This window comes from Pristiophorus japonicus, unplaced genomic scaffold, assembly GCF_044704955.1.
Source record: "Pristiophorus japonicus isolate sPriJap1 unplaced genomic scaffold, sPriJap1.hap1 HAP1_SCAFFOLD_94, whole genome shotgun sequence".
Lineage (NCBI taxonomy): Eukaryota > Metazoa > Chordata > Chondrichthyes > Pristiophoridae > Pristiophorus > Pristiophorus japonicus.
In genome coordinates, this window is record NW_027254868.1 from 667,104 (window position 1) to 694,543 (window position 27,440).

Below are 27,440 nucleotides of genomic sequence, written 5' to 3' on the forward strand. Positions count from 1 at the left end.
TGTTCAATTGGTCAGCCATTTCTTTGTTCCCTATTATAAATTCACCCGAATCCGACTGCAAGGGACCTACGTTTGTCTTCACTAATGTTTTTCTCTTCACATATCTATGGACGCTTTTGCAGTCAGTTTTTATGTTTCAAGCAAGCTTCCCCGTCTTAATTAAACCATTTATCCTCCTCTACTGAATTCTAAATTTCTACAGTCCACAGTTTGCTGCTTTTTCTGGCTAATTTATATGAAAATGATTAACTGTGACATCAGCTCCTTTATTCAGACTCCAGAGTGTTGGTACAGTGTGGGAGACATGCTTATATACAGTACTCCTAAGGGATGCTGGGATCCCTTAGGACTCCAACAGGTAAGCCGTCTGCTGATAGTATGCAACCCCAGGCAACCTGTATAATACATGACAGGTGGGCCAAGGCAGCAGCGTGTTCTGCGACCAATCGCGCTGATTGAGGGTTGGATCCTGAGTCGGACTGTCAGGTGAGTCAGTGCGAACACCTCTTAAAGAATTTATCTTTTCACAGTTAAATCGAGGTTTGTTTTGCCAACGTAACAGGTGAACATTTGTCAGTATTTTGTTTCCCTGGAGTTCCTATTATGAGTTCCAGGCACTTCAGTGCCAAGTCGAATAAAAATTGAAAAGATCATTCATTTCCCTCTTAGCGTGTCACTGTTAGTTAAAGGAACAGAGATTGATTTTCCCTCATTATGCATTTGTAGTCGTTAAAGTAACAGCCTTCCTATTGGTAGTCAGTCACATTCTGTGCTGGAGGAGATGGCTGGTAGTTTCAGCCTTTAAAATACTCCTTCACTTGTTGAAATTCCTCCAAAGTATCACCCTTGCCTATCTCTGTACCCTCCTCCAGCCCAGCAATTCACTTAACAGTTTTTTTTCTTTGGAACAGAGGAGGCTGAAGGGAGACGTTATTGAGCTGTATAAACTTTTGAGGGGTCTAAATCGAGTGCATAGGACGGACCTATTTCCGATCGCAGAGGGGGGTCAACAACCAGGGGGCATGGATTTAAAGTAATTGGTAGGAGGTTTAGAGGGGAATTTCTACACCGAGAGTGTGGTGGGGGGTCTGGTACTGGTCTGGTGGGATTAGGCTGGATAGCTCTCTGTCAGCCTAAATGGCCTCCTTCCGTGTAAATTTCTATGCTTCTATAATGAGAAACGATTTACATTGTCGGGGGTCTGTGTTGCTGTTAGTTAAAATGTACAGAGATTGATTTACCCTCATTATGCATCTTTAGTCATTAAACAAAAACCTTTCCTGTTCGCAGTGAGTCACATTCTGCAATCGGAGAGAGAGCTGGTGTCCTCAATCTTTAAAATACTCCTCTAGTCCAAATCCCACCAAGGCCTCGCCGCTCACTATCTCTGTAATCTCCTCCAGCCCATCAACTCTCTTAATAAGGAGAAAGAATTTTCAGTGTCAGAATGCTCGGTAACCAGACGTCACCGATTTAATGTGATTGGCAAATGAACCAGATGCTACACGAGGGGGAAAAATTGAGCAGCCAGATTTTATGGCCTGGAACGCACTGCCTGTAAGGGTGATGGAAGCAGATTCACATGTTACTTTCAAAAGAGGTAAATATTTGAGTTGGAAAGATTTGCAGGGTTATGAGGCAAGAGGAGTGGCTTTCATCCTCATGTCTGAAGAGAAGTAACGGCAGGGATAGTGGATGCATTGGTTGTAATTTACCAAAATTCCTTGGATTCTGGGTAGGTCCCAGCAGATTGGAAAACTGCAAATGTAACGCTCCTATTTAAAAAAGGAGGCAGACAAAAAGCGGGAAATTACTTAGCCGAACATCTGTGGTTGGGAAAGTCTTGGAGTCCATTATTAATGAAGCAGTAGCAGGACATTTGGAAAAACAAAGTTCGGTCAAGCAGAGTCAGCATCGACTTATGAAGGGGAAGTCATGTTTGAAAAATTTGATGGAAATCTTTGAGGATGTAACGAACAGGGTGGATAAAGGGGAACCAGTGCATTTGGACTACCACAAGGCGTTTGACAAGGTGCCACATAAAAAAGTTACTGCACAAGGTCAAAGTTCTTGGGTATGGGGGTAACATATCAGCATGGATCGAGGATTGGCTAACTAACAGACAACAGAGAGGTGGTATAACTGGTTCATTGTCTGGTTGACCATCAGTAACTAGTGGGGTGCTGCAGGGATCAGTGCTGGAGCCTCAACTATTTACAATTTATATTAGTTACTTGGATGAAGGGACCGAGTGTAACGTTGCCAAACTTGCTGATGATAGAAAGATGGGTGGGAAAGCAAGTTACAAGGAGGACACAAATAATCTACAAAGGGATATAGATAGGCCCAATGAGCTAGCAAAAATCTGGCAGATGGACTATAATGTGGTAAAACGTCAGGTTATCCCTTTGGTAGGAAAAATAAAAAAGTAAATTATTATTCAAATGTGACAATTACAAAATGCTGTAGTACAGAAGGATCTGGGGTTTCTTGTACATGAAACTCAAAAAGTTAGTATGCAGGTACAGCAATAGGCAAATGGAATGCTGGGGGATGGTATAAAAGTAGGGAAGTCCTGCTACAACTGTACAGGGCATTGGTAAGACCACACCTGGAGTACTGCGCACAGTTTAGGTCTGGACTTGTCTCTATTCCCATGCCAAGGGGATTGCTACACCAGACGAGAGTGGCAACATTTGGGGACACGGATTCCCCACCAATTCCCATTCCCCTTCTTTCTGGTGGATAATGGAGGGACCACTCTGTGCAACGTGCAAGTCAGTAAGAACTGTCAGCAAGCTCTTTCTAATTGGAGATTTTATTCAGTGGAAACTTTGACACACTATTGTAGATTTTGTACCAAATATCAATTTAAAATTGAAGTAAAAGTTCATAACTTTATTCCAAACTGTATTTCTGTTGAGAGTCACTGAATTAAGGGGAAAGATAACACACAGCGTTTCTTAAATTGACACTGCAGCCCCGAGAACACAATAAGCAATATATCCAGAATATTAAAGTCCAGCCCAGTTATAGGGTTATTAACATCAGCAGAAACAAACCCCAATTATCAGAATGAACATGGTTCAGTCAGTATGCTATTTACAGCAGAAATAACAGCAGATTCCAACCCATGCAGTCACTTGTGAACTCGCTGGTTTGTCAGCAGGATGGATGATTGAGTGAATCCCTTCCCAAACTCAGAGCAGGTGAACGGCTTCTCCCCAGTGTGAACTCGCTGATGTCTCAGCAGGGTGGATGACTGAGTGAATCGCTTCACACACTCAGAGCAGGTGAATGGCCTCTCCTCATTGTGAACTCGCTGGTGTGTCAGCAGGATGGATGACTGAGTGAATCCCTTCCCACACTCAGAGCAGATGAATGGCCTCTCCCAAGTGTGAATTCGTTGGTGTTTCCGCAGAGTGGATGACTCAGTGAATCCCTTCCCACACTCAGAGCAGGTGAACGGCCTCTCCCCAGTGTGAACTCGCTGGTGTGTCAGCAGGTGGGTTGATCGAGGGAATCCCTTCCCACACTCAGAGCAGGTGAACGGCTTCTCCCCAGTGTGAACTCGCTGGTGTGACTTTAGATGGGTTAATCGAGTGAATCCTTTCCCACACTCACAGCAGGTGAACGGCCTCTCCCCAGTGTGACTGCGTCGATGGGGATCTGCGTCCCTTCCCACAGTCACCACATTTCCACGGTTTCTCCGTGGTGCGGGTATCATTGTAACTCTCCATGTTTGGACGATCAGTTGAAGCCTCACTCACGCACACAATACGTTTACATTTTCTCTGCAATTTGAATGGTGCAATGTTCATTTAGGCTGTTCAACTGGCTAAAGCTCTTTCCACAGGCAGTGCACTGGAACACTCACTCAGGTGTGTGTGTCACAGTGCTTTTCCAGTCACAGTGATATTTGAAATCTTTACCCACAGGCAGAACAGACAAACATTCCTCCTTCCACTTTCAAAGGCCGATGATATTCAGGACCTGATGAACAGATTGACTCTGTTAGATCGTGACGCAATGTTTGATTTGTGTTTCCTGTCTGAAAATCTAACCTTCGAAAACTAAAAGGAGATAACAAAACTCATTACTGTCAGTACAAGACAGAAATTCAGAATAGACACATCTAGTTTCCATGAAACATCTTTCCTCTCATTCTTCCAAAGCTGTAAATGCCTGTCCCACACATTGTCCCTCCTGCTGTGCTGAAATCCAAACCCATCGCACATTTCTCGACTGTTTCTCCTCCACTCCCAGTTTTCACCACCAATTCGGGCTGGGTTCAGATCTACACTGACTGGTGCCTCTCCAATCCGAACGCTTCAAATATGTACTCCTTTGCCAAACTCATTTGACAATTAACATACTACCATCAACAATATGGAAACCACATAGCGAACTTTGAATGTGCAGCACAGTAACAGACTGTTTGCTATAACTGGTGAACGCGGTATTCAAGCTCCACGCCAGCGTCCTCCCACCCCCTTGATCTAACCCTGTAAGCATACCCTTCCAAACAGACAAAGCATGATCTGAATTAACTGAATAGTTGAATTGGAAAAGGCCATCTGGTCCCAGTGAGGACGGTGGTGTTGGATCTGCTCAGCCACAGGACTCTGTAATGAGGTGCCACCCGGTGGCCAATGCATTTCCTAACCGCAAGCAATCGATTTGATCATTACAATCTCGTTGATCAACATTTCCCGGTTGCGGAGCTAAATGCCCCATCAGATGCAAACATTGACAATGTGCATCAGATCAAAGACTGAACTTGGGCAATAATGTAACTGGTTTTGACAATTTGACGCAAGCTATGAAAGATTTCAACAGGGCACTGCTGTGAAACCCTCTGTGTACGTGAACGTTATGCTTTGCCTTAAAAAATAAACATTTTGGTGAACTGTGTAGGTAGATTGAAACTGACACGTGGCAAGATAGTAAGTTCCAATAATAGTGGGAGCCCTTTGGTGATATTGTGTACTAACAATTAAATGTCGAAAGAAAAATAAAACAAAGATTCAAATTTATATAACGCCTTTCACGACTTCAGGACGTCCCAATGCACTTTACAGCCAATTTAGGAGTTTGAAGTGCTGTCACTTTTGAAATGAAGGAAAGGCGGCAGCCAATTTGCACACAGAGAGCTCCGACAATCAGCAAAATGATAATGACCAGATCATCTGTTTGTCAGTGATGGTAGTTGATGGATCAGCAATAATCAGGACAGAGGGGAGAACTCACCTGCTCTTCTTCCAAAATAGTGCCATGGACCTCGGGTCAACGTCTCATGTGAAAGACGGCACCGCAGACAGTGCCACACTCCCTCAGTATTGCACTGGGACTGTTGGCCTACATTTATGATCAATGTACACATGTAACATTGATGAAGAGTATCAAGGAGGGCAATATGGAACAGTGGTATTCTGGGACATATACATTTTTATTGATTAAGTCTTTGAGGGATTTGGAGTAAAAGTGGAAACATAGTATTGAGATACAGACCCGAAAATATTGAATTCAATGGTGGGGCAAGCTCAGGAGCTCAATGGCCTCATCCTGTTCCCAATTAAGAGGCATAAAAGGTTGAATGGCCACCTGCTGCTACGATATAACAGGCCCGAGAGGGTGAATGGCCTCCTCCTATTGTTATGTTGCAGGCTCCAACTAACATGGAGCGGGGCAGTAAGTCATTCCTGTTTCCTATAAAGCAATATCTCAGATCTAAATAGCCTATCCCTATGCAACAGGCTACAGGTGCAGAATGGCCTCCTTCTCTTCCTTTGTGACTGTTTCTGAATGGTCTACTCCTGTTATTATGTTCCTATTAGTGTGAATGAATGCTTGTTCTCCACCTGCAGCCAGTACAGACACAATCACTCTTTCCTTATTTAACAGGTGGTGACCATCTCAAGGGATCAGGTAGTTATTGGAAAAATAATGTAATCAGGTGCCCAATCAACATTTACCATAAAGAGCAGTGCCCTCTTCAATCAGACGAGCAGCGGGGATTACAAAAACAGCGGCCTGAGCATCACGAAAGCAGCCGAGCAGCGGGGAGCACAAAAGCAGCTCGACCAACCTGCGACAGCTCACCTGGGAAAGAAGTTAAAAGAAAACCAAGTGTGACGTCACAGGCAAGTGATTGGTGTTGAGTTTCTCACTTTTCTTCGGCATTGGTTTATATTAAGAGCCGGTATTAAAAAGTAAATGTTTAAAACTTGAGAACTTAATTGATTAACTACATTAGAGAAGGCAGGGGTTGAGATGTGTTACTGCTGCTGCATGTGGGATCTGCTTGATCCCATTGAGGTCCACGGCGACCACATCTGCAGCACTTTTTGAAGCTCGAGGAATTTCAGCTCCATGTTGATGAACTGGACTCCGAGCTTCAAACAATGCAACAGATCAGAGAGTTGCAGAATTACCTGGACGCTGTGTCTAGGATGCAGTCACACCCCTTAGATTAATTAACTCAAATTTGGTCCGTGGTCAGGGACAAGAGGGTATAACCGCGAGTGAGGCAGGTATGGGGACCGATTATGTAGTGATGGAGGAGCCTCAGCCCTTGCAATTGTCCAACAGCAACGAAATTCTTGCTCCCTATGCGGACGAGGGCAAGGACTGCAGGAAGGATGAGCAAACCGACCACAGCACCGTGGTATAGGGGGCAATTCAAGTGCGCGGAGTAAAAAGGAATATGGTAGTGATAGGGGACAGTATAGTTAGGGGGATAGATACTTTTATCTGCAGCCAAGAGGGTGAGGCCCGAAGGCTGCATTGCCTGACCACTGCCATGGTTAAGGACATCTCCTCTGGGCTGGAGAGGAGCTTGTCATGGAATGAGGAAGATGCAGTTGTCGTGTTCCAGGAAGGTACCAATGACATCGATAGAACAATGCAAGAGATACTGCTGCGAGAGTATGAGCAGCTGAGGGCAAAGTTAAAAATCAGACTACAAAGGTAGCAATATTTGGATTACTACCTGAGCCACGAGCACCTTTTCACAAGGTCAATAAAATCATACAAATGAACACGTGACTCAATGACTGTTGTGGGAGAAATGGTTTCAATTCATCCGGCACTTGCACGAGTACTGGGGTAAGAGGAAGCTGTTCAGTTGGGACGGGCTTCACTTGAACATTGCTGGGACTAGTGTCCCGGCGAATTGAATAACTAGGCTGTAGAGAGGGCTTACAACTAAAGTGTGTGTGGGGGGGTGGGGCGCGGGGCGGTGGAGGGTTCAGGTGAGTGGAAATGTAACGAGTCAAACAGCATGGAGAAGGCAATAGTGCCGCGTGGCAGTGGGGGAATGTTAATCAGAGTGCAACAGGAAGGGAGAAAATGTATACAAATAAAAGTGTAGCAGAAATTGGGGTCAAAGCATGGAAACATTTTAAAAAGACAAAATTAATAGCTCTTTATCTGAATGCACGCAGCATTCGTAACAAGATAGATGAGTTGACGGCACAAATATCTATAAATGGATATGATCTGAGAGTCATTGCAGATACGTGGTTGCAAGGTGAGCAAGACTGGGAACTGAATATTCAGGGGTATCTGACAATTCGGAAGGATAGACAGAAAGAAAAAGTAGGTGGGATAGCATTGTTAGTTAAGCATGCGATCAGTACAGTAATGAGAAATTATATTGGCCCTGATGATCAAGATGTAGAATCAGTTTCGGTGGAGATAAGAAATAATAGGTGGCAGAAGTCAATGGCGGGCATAGTGTACAGGCCCCCTAACAGTAGTTACACCACTGGACAGAGTATAAATCAAGAAATAACGATGGCTTATAATAAGGCTATGGCAATAATCATGGGCGACTTTAATCTTCATATTGACTGTACAAACCAAATTGGCCAAGGGAACAGTAAGGAAGAGTTCATAGAGTTATCCGGGATTGTTTCCAGAACAGTATGTTCGGGAAGCAACCAGGGAGCAGGCTATCTTGCAAATGGTACTGTGTAATGAGACAGATTAATAAATGATCTCATGGTAAAGGATCCTCGAGGAAAGAGTGATCGTAGCTTGGTTGAATTTGTATTTCAGTTGGAGGGTGAGAAATCTGGATCTCAAACCAGTGTCCTGATCTTAAATAAAGGCGATTACAAAGCTGTAAGGCAGATTTGGCAAAAGTGGACAGGCAAAATAGATTAAAGTTGATAAGCAGTGGCTGACAGTTCAGGAGATAATGTGTAACTCTCATCAAAAGCTTATTTCAGTGAGATTTAAGATAAGGGAGAGCCATCCTTGGCTAACGAAGGAAGTAAAGGATCATATCAAATGAAAACAATGGCATTTAAAGTTACCAAAATTAGTGGGCCAGAGAATTGTGATTTTGTTTTAAACAGCAAAGGACGATTATAAAAAGAAAAAAGAATAAAGTTAGATGATGAAAAGAAACAAGCCAGAGATATAAAAACAGACAGTAAGAGCTTCTACAGGTACTTAAAAAGGAAATGTGTGGTTAACGTAAACGTTGGTCACTTAGAGGATGAGAATGGCGAATTAATAATGGGAAACAGGGAAATGGCAGAAACTTTGAACAAATATTTTGTATCGGTCTTCACGGTAGAAGACAATAAAAACATCCCAATAATAGATAATCAAGCGTATGTACGGAGGTAGGAAAATAAAAATATCACCATCACTAAAGAAACGTAGTCAGTAAAATAATGGGACTAAAGATGGAAAAGACCCCTGGACGTTTTGGATTGCATGCTAGGGTCACAAAATAATTGGCTGCAGAGATAGTGGATGCATTGCTTGCAATCTGTCAAGATCCCCTGGATTCTGGAGAGGTCACAGCGGATTGGAAAAACACAAAAGTAACCGCGCCCCCCCACCCCCGCCCCCGCCGCCCCCCGCTATTGAAAAGAGGAGAGAGACAGAAAGGAGGAAACCATAGACCAGTTAGCCGAAAATGTGTCGTTGGGAAAATGCTGGAATCCATTATTAAGGAAGCAGTAGCATGACATTTGTAAAAGCATAAAGTATAATGCAGTCAAGCAGAGTCAGCATAGTTTTAGGAAAGGTAAATCATGTTTGACAAATTTGCTGGGGTTCTTTTGTGATGTAACGAGCAGCGTGGATAAGGGAGAACCAGTGGATGTGCTGTATTTGGATCTCCAGAAGGCTTTCGATCAGGTGCCACATAAAAGGTTACTGCACAAGATAAATGCTCACGGGGTTCGGGTAATATATTAGTGGGGAAAATGTCGGAATCAATTATTAAAGATGTAATACCAGCGCATTTGGAAAGCAGTGCCAGGATCAGTCCAATTCAGCATGGATTTATGAAAGGATAAGCATGTTTGACAAATCTAGAGTTTTTGAGGATGTAGCTAGTCGAGTAGATAAGGGAGAACCAGTGGATGTGGTGTATGTGGACTTTCAAAAGGCTTTTGACAATGTCCCACACAAGAGATTAGTGTGCAAAATTAAGGCGCATTGTATTGGGCGTAATGTATTGAAGTGGATAGTGAACTAGTTAGCATATAGGAAGCAAAGAGTTGGAATCAACAAGTCCTTTTCAGAATGGCAGCCAGTGACTAGTGGGGTATCGCAGTGTTCAGTGTTGGGACCCCAGCTATTTACAAGATACATTCATGATTTATACGAAGGAATTGAATGTAATATCTCCAACTTTGCAGATAACACTAAGCTGAGTGGTAGTGTGACCTGCGAGGAGGATGCTAGGAAGCTGCAGGGGGAATTGGGCAGGTTAGGCGAAGGGGCAAATGCATGGCAGATGCAGTATAACGTGGATAAGTGTGAGTTTATCCACTTTAGTTGCAAAAACAAGAAGGCAGTTTATTAACTGAATGGTGACAGATTAGTAAAAGAGGAGGTGCAACGAGACCTGGGTGTCATGGTACATCAGTCTTTGAAGGTAGGCATGCAGGCAGTAAAGAAGGGAAATTGCATGCTGGCCTTCATATTTGCGTATAGCAGCAGGGAGGTCTTACTGCAGTTGTACAGGGCCTTGGTGAGACCACACCTTGAGTATTGTGTGCAGTTTCGGTCTCCTAATCTGAGGAAGGGAATTCTTGCTATGAGGGAGTGCAGCGTAGGTTAACCAGACTGATTCCTGGGATGGCAGGACTACAGTTGAAGAAAGACTGGATCGACTAGGCTTATGTTCACTGGAATTTAGAAGAATGAGAGGGGACCCCATAGAAACATGTAAAATTCTGACGGGATTGGATACGTTGGATTCAGGAAGAATGCTCCTGATGTTGGGGAAGTCCAGAACAAGGGGCACAGTCTAAGGATAAGGGGTAAGCAATTTAGGAATGAGATGAGGAGACACTTCTTCGCTCAGTGAATTGTGAACCTGTGGAATTCTCCACGACAGAAAGTTGTTGAGGACAGTTCGTTAGATATATTCAAAAGGGAGTTAGATGTGGTCCTTACGGCTAAAGGGCTCAAGAGGTATGGAGAGAAAGCAGGAATGGGGTACTGAAGTTGCATGATCAGCCATGATCATATGGAATAGGGTCGCAGGCTGGATGGGCCGAATGTCCTACTCCTACACTTACTTTCTATGTTTCTTTGTTTCTATTTGCATAGATAGAGGATTGGGTAACTAACAGAAAACAGAGTGTCGGGATAAATGGGTCATTTGCAAACGGTAATGAGTGGGGTGTTATAGTGATTGGTTCTGGGGCCTCAACTATTTCCAATTTATAGTAATGACTTGCATGAGGTGGTCGAGCGTGACGTAGTCAAGTTTGCTGATGATACAAAGATGGGTGGGAAAGCAAGTTATGAGGAGGACACACAAAAACTGCAAGGGAATATAGACAGGCGATGTGAGAGGGAAATGTTTGGCAGATGGAGTATAATGTGGGGAAAATCAGGTTATCCACTTTAGCAGAAAAAATAAAAAGCAAATATTTAAATGGAGAGAGATTACAAAATGCTGCAGTACTGACGGAGCATGAAGCAGAGAAATTTAGTGTGCAGATTCAGCAATTAATCAGTAAGGCAAATGGAATGTTGGCCTTTATTGCAAGGAGGACTGAGTATAACAGCAGGGAAATGCTGCTACAACTGTACAGGGTATTGCTGAGGGCAGCCTTAGACTACTGCGTACAGTCTTTATTTAACGAGGGTTATACTTGCAATGGAGGCAGTTCAATGATGGCTCACTGTGGTGATTCCTGAGATGAAGAGGTTGAACTATAGGAAGACAAGAACATAAGATCATAATAAATAGGAACAGGAGTAGGCCATACGGCCCCTTGGGGCTGCTACGCCATTCAATAAGATCATGGCTGATCTGATCATGGGCTCAGCTCCACTTCCCCACCCGCTCCCCATAACCATTTATCCCCTTATCATTTAAGAAACTGTCTTTTTCTGTCTTAAATTTATTCAATGTCCCAGCTTCCACAGCTCTCTGAGACAGCGAATTTCACAGATTTACAACCCTCTGAGAGAAGAAATTTCTCCTCATCTCTGTTTTAAATGGACGGCCCTTTATTCTAAGATAATTCCCCCTAGTTCTAGTCTCCCCCATCAGTGGAAACATCCTCTCAGCATCCACCTTGATATGCCCCTCACAATCTTGCATTTTTCGACAAGATCACCTCTCATTCTTCTGAACTTCAATGAGTAGAGGCCCAACCTACTTAACATTTCCTCATAAGTGAACCCCTTCATCCCCAGAATCACCCTGTTGAACCTTCTCTGAACTCCAAATCAAGTATATCCTTTCATAAGTATGGAAACCAAAACTGCACGCAGTATTCTGGGTGTGGCTTCACCAAAACCTTGTACAGCTGTAGCAAGACATCCCTGCTTTTATACTCCTGTCCCTTTGTAATAAAAGCCAAGATTCCATTGGCCTCCTGATCATTTGCTGTACCTGCATAAGATCCTTTTGGTTTCACGCACAAGTATCCCCAGGTCCCGTTGTAATCCAGCGCTTTGCAATCTTTCTCCATTTAAATAATAACTTGTTCTTTGATTTTCTTTCTGCAAAAGTGCCTGACCTCATACTTTCCAACATTATACTCCATCTGCCAAATTTTTGCCCACTCACCTAACCTGTCTATGTCCTTTTGCAGATTGTTTGTGTCCTCCTCACACATTGTTTTTCCTCCCATCTTTGTCGCAATCCCTTCGTCAAAGTCGTTAACATAGATTATAAATAATTGGGTTGATGAAGAAAGGTTGAGCAGGTTGGGACTATACTCATTGCAGTTTAGAAGAATGAGAGGTGATCTTATTGAATCATAAGACACTGAGGGGGATCGACAGGGTAGATGCAGAGGGGATGGTTCCACACGTGGGAGAATCAATAACTAGGGGCATAGTTCACCAATAAGAGGTCGCCCATTTAGAGCAAGGATGAGGAAACGTTTCTTCTCTCAGAGCACAGTAAACCTGTGGAATTATCTGGCCAGTGCTGTGGAGGATGGGTCATTGTATATACTTAACGTGGAGATAGACAGATTTTTGACGGATAAGGGAATAAAGGGTTGTGGGGAGCAGGCAGGGAAGTGAAGCTGAGTCCATGATCAGATCAACCATGATCTTATTGAATAGCGGAGCAAACACGACGGGCCGAAGGGACTACTCCTGCTCGTATTTCTTACATTCTTATGTAATATTTTAAAGGCTGTGCAACAGCAGAGAAAGTTGGGGGAGTTCTTACAAAATTATTTCACATTGTAGCAGGCTCCGGCAGGCGGCTATGACGGGAGAGCAGAATGTATTCTCCACTTCCTGTGGAGCAGTATCGAGTGTTTGAATGGTCTACTTATCTTCCTATGTTCCTATTAGTGCGAGTGAGCATGTGGTCTCACCCTGCAACCAGGACAGATACAATCGCTCATTCTTTAGGCTGACCACCAGAATGGATCGGATAGTTTGGGAACTGATGTTCCTCTGATCCACCAGGCTACTTCCAATCGGAATGGCCTCCTCCTTTTCGTATGTAAGAATACCGATGATCGGAATGGTCTCCCGTGTTTCTAGGTAACAGTAGCGAGGGATTGAATGATCACCTAATGTTTCAATATTGCTATTTGAAATTCGTTGATCAATATGTCCCGGTTGCGCAGAGAATTGCCCCATACTAACTGTGCATGAGATTATAGGCTGAATTTTGGCAATCATGTAACTAGTTATGACAATTTGACAAAAGCTGTGAAAGATCTCAAAGCGGAAACTGTCGTAAAACCGCATGTGTGCATGCAGAGACTGCTTTGCTTTGCAAAAAAAATCATCTTGAAGGAACTGAAACTGAGAGGTGCCAAGATTAAACAATTACTTCAGTGGGTACTCTTGGTGATATTGTGCACTGTCAATTAAAAGTTGAAATAAAATCAAAAGAAATATAGACATATCGAGTGGCGTTCTCCAAGGCTTAGTACTAGGAGCACTGCGGTTTCTTATATAAATTAATTATTTGGTACAGTCTACAATTTCAGAATTTGCAGATGATACGATGCTTAGAAGAATAGTTAACAGTGAGTTATACAGTGATAGAATTAAATAGACATAGACAAGCTAGTGGAATAGACGTACACATCTCAAATATAAGTCAAAGTAGAGAAGAGTGAGGTGATACATTTGGTACTCAGAATGAAGAGAAGCCATACACACTAAACTGTACAATTTTAAATGGGTGCAAGAGCAGAGAGACCTGGGGGTGATGTCACAAATGTTTGAAGTTTTAACAAGCTCCGGCAGGTGTGCGTAACAGGAGAGCAGAAAGACATTCTCCAGCTCTTATGCAACAATATCGGGGGACAGAGCAGCCTATTTGTTTGTTTATGTAAGCGGTGAAAAATGACCTCCTTTTTGCTACATAACAGTATCGAGGATTTGAATGTCATCCTGCTGTACCTTTGTAACAGTATCGAGTGTCGGAACAGCCTCCGACTTTTCGTATGTAACAGTATCTATGAGCCGAACGTTCCTCCTGTCCCTATCTTCCTTTTAGTGTGAATGAGCATGTGGAGTACACCTGGAGCCAGGAAAGGTAAGATCGCTAATTCCTTATTTGACAGGCCTTCGGTGGTTACCACCTCAAGGGCTCAGATAGTTACTGTAAATAGAAGTTACTCAGGGGCCCAATCATCATTTACCATAAGCAGCAGTGCCATCTTTATTTGGGAACTGATCTTTTCACCAACCGTGCTACCTCCAATCGGAATTCATAATACTCTCTTACTTTTCCAGGTTAACTTGAAAGCTTGCTTGGAATCTCACATGACCTTTACATTACGCACAATAACCATATGGAAGATATACTTACACCCAACGTGCAGCACTGTGACAGGCCCTTTCTCCTTACCGGCGCACGCCAGAGTTTAAGCTGCACGTCTCAATCTAACTACATCACCATAATCTTTGAAACAGATAAAGCACGATGTGAATTAATTCAATACTTCAATTGAAAAATGCAATCTTGGCCCATTAAAAATGGCGGGCTTGTATCTACTCAAGCACAGGACTCCCTTTTTAGGTCGATTTACACTTCCCAAACATATTGGCAAATTACACCCCCAGTGCTCGATGATCAATATGTCCCGGTTGCGGAGAAAATTGCCCCATCAGATGGAAATACTAACGATGTGCATGAGATTAAAAGCTGAATTTTGGCAACAATGTGTCATGACAATTTGTCAAAGCTGTGAAAGATCTCAAAGCCGAAGTGTTGTGAAACCTCTTGTGTGCGTACTGAGTCTGCTTTGCTTTGCAAATAAATCATGCTGTCTAAAAATTTTAAATGGAATTGAAACTGCGATGTGACAAGATTAAGCAATTAGTTCAGTGGGGACTCTTGGTGGTATTGTACAGTAAAATTTAAAATTTGAGATAAAAACAAAAGAAAGATAGACATATTGAGAGGCGTTCCCCAAGGTTTACTACTCGGAGCACTGTGGTTTCTGATATACATTATTGACTTGATCTTGGGGCTACAGGTCACAATTTCGGAATTTGCGAATGATAGGAAATTTAGGAGTGTAGTAAACAGTGAGGGACATAGTGATAGACTTAAAAAGACATAGAGAGGCTGGTGAAATAGACGGACACATCTCAAATATAATTCAACGCAGAGAATTGTGAGGTGATACATTTGGTACGAAGACTAAGGAGAGACCATACACACTAAACTGTGCAATCTTAAATAGGTGCAAAAGCAGAGAGAACTGGGGTGTAATTTCCCAATATGTTTGAAGTTGTAGCCGGCTCTGGCGGGCGGGCGTGACGGGACAGCAAAAAATAATTCTGTAATTCATATGTAAATGTATCGGGGGACAGAGCAAACTAATTGTGTAGCTGTGTAAGAGCCTTGAGGAGAAGAATTGCCTCCTCCTTTTCCTATGTAACAGTATCGATCAGCGGAATGGCCTCCTCCTCTTTCTATGTAACAATATCGAGGGTTTGATTGGTCTCCTGCTGTTTCAATATTGTTATAATTGTGAGTGAGCATATGGTTTCCCCCTTAAGCAGGGGCAGATACGATCGCTCCTTCCTTATTTAACATGTCCTGGGTGGTGACCGCCTGAAGGGATCAGGTAGTTATTGGAAATAAAAGCTACTCAGAAGACCAATTACCATTTACCATATAGAGCAGTGCCCTCTTCATTTGGGAACTGACCTTCATCACATCCGCCAGGCTACCTCCAATCGGAATGCCATAATTCTCTACTCCTTTTCCAAATTCGAATCTTAATTTGGAATCTCACATGACCATAAATGGTTCGCAATAACCATATTGAAGATATACTTACACCCAACGTACAGCACAGTGAAAGACCAGTTCCTCCAACTGGAGCATGTCAGTGTTTAAGCTGCGCAGGAGCCTTCTCCCAGCCATCTACATCTAACGCTATCACCATAACTTTCTAAACACACAAAGCACAATGTGAATTAATTGAATGCTTGAATTGAAAAATGCAATCTTGGCCTTTTAAAAATGTTGGGCTTGTATCTGCTCAAACACTGGACTCCCTGGTTAGGTCCAATTACACTTCCCGATCATTATAATCTCGTTGATAAATATGCCCCGGTTGCGGAGAGAATTGCCCCATCAGATGGAAATACTAACAATGTGCATGAGATTAAAAGCTGCATTTTGGCAATAATGTAACTAGTTATGACAATTTGACAAAAGCTGCCAAAGATCTCAAAGCAGAACTGTGGTGAAACCTCAAGTGAACGTGCAGATTCTGCTTTGCTTTGTAAAAATATCATCTTGTTGAACACTTTAGATGGAACTGAAACTGAGACGTGTCAAGATTAAGCAATCCCTTCAGTGGGAGAGGTTTGATAATGTTGCGTATTAAAAACTAAAAGCAGAAATAAAAGGAAACGTAAGATAGAGTAATCACGTGGCATTCCCAGGGTTTATTGCCAGGACACCTGCTGTTTCTGATATACATTACTGACTTGCTCTTGGGAACACGGGGGACATATTTTTGAAATTTGAAGATTATACAAAACATGGAAGTGTAGTTCGCAGTGAGGAAGATAGTGATAGACTTTAAAACACATCGGCGGGCTGATGGAATAGACGGGCACATTTCAAACATTATTCAAAGCAGAGAAGTGTGGGGGAATAGATTTGGTACTAAGAATGAGGAGAGACCATAAACACTGAAATGTACACTTTTAAAGGAGGTGCAAGAGCAGAGAGACCTGCGCGAGTTCTTTCATAAATGTTTGGCATTTTAGCAGGCTCTGGCGGGCAGGTGTGACATGAGAACAGTAAATCATTCTCCAGTTCCTAATGTTCGATTTTGGCTGGCCAAATTAGCAGAGAAGTTCACAAAGCAAATGGGATCCGGCGCTTTATTAGTAGCAGCATAGATTACAAAAGCTAAGATATTTTGCTGAACCTATATAAGACATTAGTTCTGCCCCAGCTGAATTGTGTCCAATTCTGGGGAGCACATTTTTGGAAGAACATGACTATTATAGAGGGTACAGAAGGCTAAAATAGTTACAAGGATGGGGCATTATAGTTATTGTGATAGACGAGAGAAGCTGGGCTTGTTATCCTTAAAGCAGAGAGGGCTAAGAGGAGATTTGATAGTGGTGTTAAAAATTATGACGTATTTAGATAGAGTAAATAAAGCGAAACTGTGTCAAAGCTCTAAATGGTCGATAGCCAGATTTAAGGAGGTTGTCAAAAGAACCAGAGGCCGCAGGAGGAAAATTTATTTCTCGCAAAGAGTGGTTAGAATTTGGAATATACTGTCTGATAGAACGGTGGAGGCAGATTCAATCGTGGCTTTCAAAAGGGAATGGTATAAATAATTTAAGAAAAAATGCAGGGATTATGGTGAAAGATTGGGGAGTGGGATTAACTGGATTGCTCTTCGAAAGATCATGCGCAGACTCCAGGGCCCAGCGTCTTTCATGTCCTGAGGACGTCCCAAAGCGCTTTACAGAAAAGTATGCATTGTTGAATTGCTGTCACTGTTGCAATGTAAGAAATGCGGCAGCCAAATTTGAACTCAGCAACCTCCAACTACAGGATTGCGACAATGATTAGATAATCTGCTTTAGATTAATTAGAGAAAACTATCAATATTGGACCGGGAACCGGAGAGACTTCGCCTGCTCTTCTTCGAAAATATTGCCATACGAGCTTTTACGTTCACATGAGAGAGCAGACGAGGCCCTCGTTTTAACAGCTGATCTGAAAGACAGCACCAGCGACAGCGCAGCACTCCCTCAATAATGCACTGGGAGTGTTGGTCTAACCTTTGTGCACAGGTCCCTGGAGAGGCGCTTGAACCCAAAGCCTTTCGATCCAGAGATAATGTCCCTATGGTTGACATCGTTCACGTCATTCTGGCCTTTGAGTCAGAAGGTGGTGGGGTCAAATCCCACTGCACAGTGTTGAGCACATATTCTAGGTCGGCACTTCCATTGACAGTATTGAGGGAGCGCTCTTCTGTCAGTAATTCCGGCTTTTGAATGATTCGGGAGAACCCGGCCCAGACTTCACTCTCAGATGGACTTTAATGATACATGGCACTATTGCAAGTAGAGCACAAGAGTTCACCCTGGTGTTCTGGCCTGCATTTATCCCTCAACTAACATAATTAAAAAAGACAGATTAACAGTTTATGATCAGATCGCTATGTGTGGGAGCTTGCTCTGTGCAAATTGGCTGCCGTGTTTCCCATTTACAATATTGACTACACTCTTAAAAACAAAGCGCTGAATTGATTGTAAAGCACTTTGGGATGATCTAATATTGTGAATCATGTTTATAAATAGGGCTTCGTTCTTTATATGTTTCAATGACCACTGGCGACCTCAATCATGTAAACAAATCCCATACCACTATTCTCATTGGGCGAAGATGTCCTTATCCAATGCAAGTGTTCAGTTCATTTGCATCCTGTTTTACCCCTTCTGTGTGGATTAAGATCAGAATGAAATGGTCATTTCTTAATAGTTCCCAAAGAGACTGTCAACTTTTATGGTGGATTGCAGCCTTAAATTGAAATACTGAAAAGGAGTATGAGATTATGGGCTAAATTTCTGTATAAATGTACACAGTTATGGCACAAAGATGAAGAGCACCGAGGAGGCCAATAGGAAGCATTTGATTACAGGATGGATAGATGTATGTTGGACACATTTTGAGGGATTTGGAATAAAAGCGTAAAAATGCAATTGAGATATCGATCAGCCATTATCTATCTCAATGGTGGTGCAGGCTCGAGGGGCTGAACAGCTTCCTTCTGTTCCCGTGTAACAGACGTGAGCGAGTTAGTGGCATCCTCCTGTTCATATGTAACAGGCATGAGCGGGTAATTAACCGGCTCTTTTTCCTATGTAAACATTGCGAGGGACTGAATGGCATCCTGATGTTCCTCAGTAAGTGTTCCGAAAAATTTAAATGGCCTCCTCCTCTTCATATGTAACAGGTGTGAAGGGGTCAATGGCCTCCTCCTGTTCCGATGAAACTGGCTCGAGGAGCTGAACGGCATCCTCCTGTTGCTATGTAGCAGGCTCCGGCAGGCGGTTGTGGGGGCAAAAAGTAATTCTCCATTTCCTATATAACAGTAGCGAGGGCCTGAACAGCATATGTCTGTTCCTATTTAACAGGCTTCAGGTGCAGAATGGCCTGCTCCTTTTCCTATGAAATAGGATTGAAGGGCAGTATTGCATCCTCCTGTGGCTATATTACAGTATCGAGGGTCTGAATATGCTCTTCCTGTCCTATGTTCCTAAAATCCGGTGCCCACTGCAGCAAGGAGAGATAGAGTCGCTCCTTCCTTATTTTACAGTCCTGGGTGGTGTCCACCTCAAGGGGTCAGGTAGTTATTGGCAATAGAAACTACTCAGTTGCCCTTTCGCTATTTACCATGAAGAACTTTACCCTTCTGCAATTGTGAACTGATCTTATATTTATCAGCTGGGGTACTTCCAATAGGAATGCCACAATTTTGTACTTTTTGCCAAATTTGATAGTTAACTTGGAAACTCAGATGACAATTAAATTCCTATCAACAATATGGAAGAGACACAGAGAAATATTGAAGATTCAGCACAGTAACTGATCATTTCCCATAACTGGTGTGCGCGGTGTTCAAGCTCCACATCAGTCCACTCCCACTCACTTGATCTCATCCTTCCATACCCTTCTAAACAGGCAAAGCAGGGTGCGAATTAACTCATCAGTAGAATTAGGAAATTCCATATGGTTCCTGTGAGGATGGTGGCTTTGGATTCGCTCAACGAAAGGATTTCCTAATGAGGCACCACCCGTTGGTCAATTCACATTTTAACCGCATTCCATCGATTTGGTCATTAGAATCTGTTTGATTTATGCTCACCCGTCAACCCTGTGCTCGCTGAGTTACATTGGCTTCTGGTTCAGCAACGCCTCTATTTCAAAATTCTTATCCTTATTTTCAAATCCCTCCATGGCTTCGTCCCTCCCTATCTCTGTCATCTCCTCCAGCCCCACAATCCCCCCAAGATGTCTGCGCTCCTCTAATTCTGCCCTCGAGAGCATCCCTGATGATAATCGCTCAACCATTGTTGCCTAGCCCCAAACTCTAGAACTCCCTGCTTAAGCCTTTCCACCTCTCTATCGCTCTTTCCTCCTTGAAGACTCTCCTTTAAACATATCCCCTTTGAAAGCTTTTGGTCACCTGAACTAATTTCTGCTTATGCGGCTCGGTTTCAAATGTTTTTTTCACATAATACACCCGTGAAGCGCTTTGGGACGTGTCACTACATTAAAGATGCTATATACATTGTTGTTGTTGTTTTACCTCATGGTTGTGGAGAGAATTGCCCATCAGTTGGAAATACTGATGATATGTATGAGATCAAAGGCTGCAGTTAGGGCCAAACAGCAGTAGTTATGAAACATTGACGAAATCTATGAAAGATGTCAATGGTGAACCTTTGCTGAACTTGATGTATACTTGCAGATTTTGTGTTTCTCTGCAGAATATTGGTGAACTGCTGATTTGGAATTTGAAATGGAGACGTGCCAAGTTTACGCTATCACTGCAGTTGGAGACTATTGGTGATATTCTGTACGAACAATTACATGTCGAAATCATAAGAAAGGCGTGCATTTATATCGCAATTTAAATTACTCAAAGTCCCACAGCACTTCACAGCCAATTAACTATTTGTCAAATGTAGTCAATGTTGTTATGGAGGAAACGCACCAGAAAAATTGTACACAGCAAGCTCCCATTACAGCAATGTGCAAATTAGCAGATAATCTGTTTATTTATCAAAGATGTTGGTTAAGGGTTGAATATTGACTGGACATCGGAAGAAATCCCGTCTTCTTCTTGGAAAATAGGGTTTCTACGGAGAGAGCAAACAGGGCCCTCTGATTAATGTTTTATATGCAAGAGTTCTGACAGTGCAGCAGAACCTCCATATGTAATTGGGAGTGTTGGCCTGGATGTTGGGCTTAAACGCAGAGCCTTCTTCCACACAGGCAACAGTGGTACCCATTCAGACAGAGCTGACACATCAGCTATGAAATATTATGCATTGGTTCTATGTCTTATCATTAAATTCAATCAAATTATGAAAAATGGCAATTACTTAGTCCATCTGCCACCATTAATATGTCCCGTGGAAGATGAGAAATCGACATTAGTTTGTTAGCTGGCTGTGCAAAGTAGGAACTGAAAGCTGTTTAGTCATACAGTAAAAGCTGATAATCTCAGTGCGGGATGAGAAGCTACAACAGCAGACATTTAAAGATCACATAGATGAATTTCAACAATTGTACATCCCGGTCTGGCGGAACAATAAAACAGGGAGGGTGGCTCAATCGTAGCTAACAAGGGAAATTAGGGATAATTTTAAATGCAAGAAAGAGGCATATAAATTGGCCGGAAAAAGAAGCAAACCTGACGATTGGGAGAAATTTCCAATTCAGCAGGAGGACGACAAAGACTTTAATTAGGAGGCGACAAATAGAGTATGAGAGTAAGCTTGCAGGGAACATAAAAACTGACAGCAATAGCTTCTATATATATATGGAAAGAAAGAGACAAAAGTAGGTGCCTTGCAGTCAGAATCAGATGAATTTATAATGAGGAAAAAAAATGGCAGACCAAATTGAACAAATAGTTTTCTTCCGTCTTCACGAAGGAAGACACAAAATAACCTTCCTGAAATACTGGGAACCGAGGGTCTAGTGAGAAGGAGGAACTGAATGAAATCCTTATTAGTCAGGAAATTGTGTTATGGAAATTGATGGGGTTGAAAGCCGATAAATCACCAGGGCCTAATAGTCTCTATCCCAGAGTATTTAAGGAAGTGTCCCTAGAAATAGTGGATGCATTGGTGGTCATTTTCCAACATTCAGTAGATTCTGCATCAGTTCCTATGGATTGGAGGGTTGTTAATGTAACCCAAATTTCTAAAAAAAAAAGGAGGGAGAGAGAAAACAGGGAATTATAGATCGGTTAGCCTGACATTGGCAGTGGGGAAAATGTTGTAATCAATTGTAAAAAATGTAATAGCAGCGCATTTGGAAAGCAGTGACATGATCGGTCCATGTTAGCACGGATTTATGAAAGGGAAATCAAGCTTGACAAATATTCTAGAATTATTTGAGGATGTAACTAGTTGAGTGGACAAGGGAGAACCTGTGGTTGTGGTGTATTTGGACTTTCAAAAGGCTTCTGACAAGGTCCCACACAAGAGATTAGTATGCAAAATTAAATCACATGTTATGGGGGGTAATGTATTGACATGGATAGAGAACTGGTTGGTAGAAAGGAAGAAAAGAGGAGGCATAAACAGATCCTTTTCAGAATAGCAGGCAGTGACTAGTGGGGTACCGCAAGGTTCAGTGCTGGTACTTCAGCTATTTATAATATGCATTAATGGTTTAGCCGAAGCAATTGAACGTAATATCTCCAAGTTTGCAAACGACACTAAGCTGGTTGGCAGTGTGAGCTTTAAGGAGGATGCTAAGAGGCTGCAGGGTGACTTGGACAGATTATGTGAGTGGGATAATGCATGGCAGAGGCAGTATAATGTAAATAAATGTGAGGTTATCCACTTTGGTGGCAAAACCAAGAAGGAAGATTATTATCTGAATGGTGACAGATTAGGAAAGGGGAGGTGCAACGAGACCTGCGTGTCATTGTACATCAGTCATTGACAGTTGGCCTGCAGGTACAGCAGACGGTGAAGAAGGCCAATGGCATGTTGGCCTTCATCGCGAGAGGATTTGAGTATAAAATGCAACAACCCACCGACACCTGGGTGTCCCTGGTCAAAGGCCGCCCTAAGTGGAGGAAGAGAATCCGGAAGGGCGCTGAGCACCTCGATTCTCATCGCCGAGAGCAGGCAGAAAACAAGCAGTTTGCGGCAAACCAGCCACCCCACTCTCCCCCCTTTCCTTGAAAGACAGTTTGCCCCACCTGTGACAGAGACTGTAATTCCCGTATTCGACAGTTCAGTCACCTGAGAACTCATGTTTAGAATGGAAGCAAGTCTTCCTCGATTTCGAGGGACTGCCTATGATGATGAACATCTGCTCTGAAACTTCTCTGCACATGGAGAACAACCCCTGCTTCTCCAGTCCCTCAATGTAACTGAAGTCCCTCATCCCTAGCACCATTCCACTGAATCTCTTCTGCACTATGTCGAAGGCATTAGCATCCTTCAACGTGTGGTCCCCAGACTTAAACAAAATACTCCAGCTGAGGCCCAGTGTGTTTTAAATGTTTCACACACCGTCTTTGCTTTCTATTCTATGTGTAAATAAATCCGATTAACTCATACTGCTTAGAAGCCTTCTCAACGTGTCCTGTTACTTTCAATGTTGTGTGTACATACACCACATTTAAATTACACAATTTAGTATATAGTGTCTCCCCTCATTGTCTCTACCAAAATATATGAGTTCAAACTTTACTGTGTTATATATTATCGGCCACGTATCTGCCCATTTTATCAGTCTGTTATCCTCCTGAATTATGTTCTCAGCTAACTTATTTTTTATTACATTTCCGAGATTTTTATCTTCTGAAACCATTGAATTATGTCTTTTACACCCAAATTATTTTTAGTACTGGAGATAATAATGTGCCGTGGTCCCAAGTAACACCGCTGTGTACCTCCTTCCTGTTAGAAGAAACAACCCTCTGCCTTATGACCCTTTGGCAAATTTGGATCAATGCTGTCACTCTCCCTTTAATCCCATGGGAGTTAGGTTTGCTTACAAGTCGAAAGTCTGTTGAAAGTCCAGGTACACAACATCAAGCACAGTAGCATCAGAAACACACTCCGCTAATTCAGCACAGAATGCGATCCGGTTAGACAAACACGATTTGCCTTTTATCAAATGCTAGATGACTTTCATATATTATCGCATTGTTCCCCATAGCCAATTAATTTTGCCAAGCATTATTGACGTTAAAGGTTTCCTCACCACTGACCTTAGACTGTGAGGTTTGTAGTTGCCAGGTTTATCCCAGTCCCTATTTGTTCAAAGCTGTAACATTTGCAATGCTTCAGTCAGCAAAAACAGTTTCATAGAATTAAATTGGAAATGACTGTGACTGTGCAACCTTTCACTCCACCCACAGCCAGAGTGATAAATGCGCTGGGCAAGTTTTAAATACTTTACTCCTTTCTACCAGCTGAGGAGGTTTGTTCTGTGGGTTTAGATAAGTATTTGTCTTTAATTAAATGACCGGCACACGGTGCGACCGTGGGAGCTGTAAGCCTGATATGGACACTCCGATTTTTTCCAAGAAAAACCTTTCCTTGCTGACGTTCGCACGCTCACAGAGTCATGGGATCTTGCATGTGCAGCAGGAAGCCATTCGGTCCATTATTCCTGTACCGGTGTCCTGTTCCCGTACTTTAATAGCAAATTTCAGTTAAATAACTTCGGGAACTGCAAAAACTGGCCAAATATTATTCCGTGATTTAAATTATTCCCAATTCTGGCCAGCACGCATTAGTTGGCGTATTAACGGTTTGGAACGATGAAAGAGGAGAATTACTAGAAAGGTATTGGGAATGAATTACTTCAGTTACACGGAGAGAAAAGAGAAGTTGGGATTTTACTCCTCAGAGCAGAGAAGGTGAATCGGAGACATAATAGCGGGATTCAAAATTATGAGCAGTTTTGATGGAGAGAACAAGGTGAAACATTTTCCAGTGGCGGAATGGACGGTACCAGAAGAAACAGATTTAAGATAAACGGCAAAAGATTCAGAGGCGAGGTAAGTTTTTTCTTACGCAGCAAGTTGTTGTAATCTGAATTTGACTGCCTGAAAGGTTGGTGGAAGCAGATTAAATAGTAATTTTCAAAACGGAATTGGATAAAACAGATGACTGGAGAAAAATCCCGGGCTACGAAGAAAAAGCAAGAGAGAATATAAGTATATAGAATTAGCAGCAGGAGTGGGACATTCTGACCCTTGAGACTGCTCCACCACTCAATTGGATCATGATCTTCCACCTCAACACCAAATGAAATGTTCACCAGGCACCGAGAGTGAAAAATCCCGAGAAAAGGAAAGAATGAAATAGATTTCAGTGGATGCCTACCCGCACGTGATGCTGTGGATGCGCGGACAGATCTTTGGTGTTCTCCACAAAAAATGCCATTTGCTGCGAACAGTTTTCCCTCGCGCGAATGTGGTGAGAATTTGGAAGGAGGAAGCAGCAAAGACTGGGTTGGTCTGCTTATTGGCAAGGACATGTGTAGCAGCTTCCCTGGTGGTCTAGTGGTTCGAATTCGGCGCTTTCACTGCGACGGTCCGGCATCGATTCCTGGTTAGGAAACATTGTATTTTCGGCCGTTTGAATTGCAAGGCACTTCCTGAAAAAATTTACAGCTCACCACACTGTTGCTGGCGCAACCATCAGCAGCGCATCATTCGTTGTCGTGATACAGCACACACTTCTGTGCCTTCCGTTTCAAAGTCAGCAGTAAATGAGGAGATCTCGCTCAACTAGTGCTGATTGACACCGTAAATGTTGCCAATCATGGCTAACTTTAGCCTTCCGTGTACATTTTTGCGGCACATCACTCTAGCTTACCCTCTGTCAATGCATTGCCAGTGTGGAAATATTCAGCATTTTAAACTTAGCAACGTCTGCAAGACTGGATACAGTGAATGCCTGGGCCATGGCCACTGATAACTTATCCCGAGCATTGCATTCATTTGGCCTGGGCCCCTCCTATATTGCACATTGGCTCACTGTGTGTCTATGTTTAGCGTTCACAGGCAATTTACAAGCTCTGAATTTCCCAGCAGTGAATTCATGGAGTGATTGATCAAACCGATATTCAACATCAGTATTGTTAAGTCTCTCCTTTATTCGCGACACTTATCTCTCTTCAGCATAGCACTGCTATGGACTGAACCTGTTAGGATTTCACCTTGCCTCGGGGTCAGTGCGGCTATGTGGGACTTCGGCCGGTCTCCCTTTCACAGCCCATCGGTGTCGAGAAAAGAACGGGGTATTTTACTGACATTTTATGTTCTCAAACAGTTATAAACTCTCCAGTATATTTCACTGTGTCTTCAAGACGGTGAGATCGAGCCTGTTGTGCAAGCTTTGTTTCTTTATGAACACTTCAGCAGAACATTAAATCAACATGTGGAATTGAATTGCTGATTGACACTGTAAATTTGCCAACATTTAACTGCAGTGTGAGAACAATCACCATTATAATTAGGCTTCCATTACGTTCTTACACGACATCACCCTAAGTAACCTAGTTGATCACAGCACAGATATCAGTTAATTCATTGCCAGTGCGAAAAAAAATACACATTTTGAACTTAGCAACGTGTACAAGACCATTGCCTGGATCGTGGGCACTGACAACGGAACATGAGCATTAAGATTTTCGGTATCATTATACTTTACATTGACACAACCTGAGCTCTGAGATGTGTTTGGGACCCATTGCCCCGAAACGAGGACAGAGTGGGTGGGGCAATTCCTTCCGGTGTGAGAAAAAGGTGTGAGAAAACTTTGCTTCGTTCACTGTCAGACCGAAATAGTTCAGTTGGGAAGGCGTTTGACTGAAGATCCAGATGTTTCATGGCTCAATCCCATGTTTCAGCAATTTTTGGTTATTTCGCGTTCCCTTCATTCGAAATGTAGTGGCTGATTTTATATCGGGACAGTGGGCTGTTCGGCGGTTGCGTGATAATAATTTTCAACATGAATTGTTTTTAGATTAAGCTGTTACGTTCTGTAACGTTCTATTTACACTCTGCGCAGTGTTGTAGATGAACAGTGAACAATGTTTACGCGATGTAATGCGTTCAATGTTTATGCAGTAAATCTGTCATCCAGTGTGAGTTGGAAACACAATCCCCGCAGACTGAGCTTTCACGCAACGTTGACACAAATTGTGGCCGGTTAGCTCAGTTGGTTAGAGCGTGGTGCTAATAACGCCAAGGTCGCGGGTTCGATCCCCGTACGGGCCATTCCAGTGTTTTTCATAATTTTTATTCGGTTTTTAGTCACGTTGAAAATCAAATCTTTATAATGAAACAAATCCACACAGAAACCCAAGGGTTGGGAATTATTTGGAATAACAGTCATTGCTACTTGCCGACGGGGTGGAGAGGCACATCTTTCTGTTTATTTCTGTTTCTTGGTTTGCTGATAAACGATGAACCGGAGGCCTGTTTCCGTAAATGCTCAAAAGTCGGAACAGACAGACAGAACGGTTCTGTCGCCTGGAGATGGGCAAAAGACTGCAGTTCAGGACAAAAACACGAAATGAAATGTTCACCCGGCACCGAGAGTGAAAAATCCCGAGAAAAGGACAGAATGAAATTGATTTCAGTGGATGCCTACCCGCACGTGATGCTGCGGATGCGCGGACATATCTTTGGTGTTCTCCACAAAAAATGCCATTTGCTACGAACAGTTTTACCTGGCGCGAAAGTGGTGAGACTTTG

General features: G+C 42.8%; 1 protein-coding gene and 1 non-coding gene across 2 annotated transcripts in view; one reads left to right on the forward strand and one right to left on the reverse strand.

Annotated features, from left to right (window-relative positions):
• LOC139257944 (zinc finger protein 850-like) overlaps nt 1-27,440 on the reverse strand; it is a gene marked incomplete at its 5' end in the record, with an annotated part of 812,458 nt that overhangs the window by 18,546 nt on the left and 766,472 nt on the right. The window contains one exon of the mRNA XM_070874689.1: nt 3,219-3,609. Coding sequence (XP_070730790.1) covers nt 3,219-3,609 — 391 coding nt within the window. The remainder of the gene's footprint in view (nt 1-3,218; nt 3,610-27,440) is intronic.
• On the forward strand, nt 26,887-26,960 carry trnai-aau (transfer RNA isoleucine (anticodon AAU)). The gene has a single exon. It is a non-coding gene; the product is annotated as a tRNA-Ile (tRNA).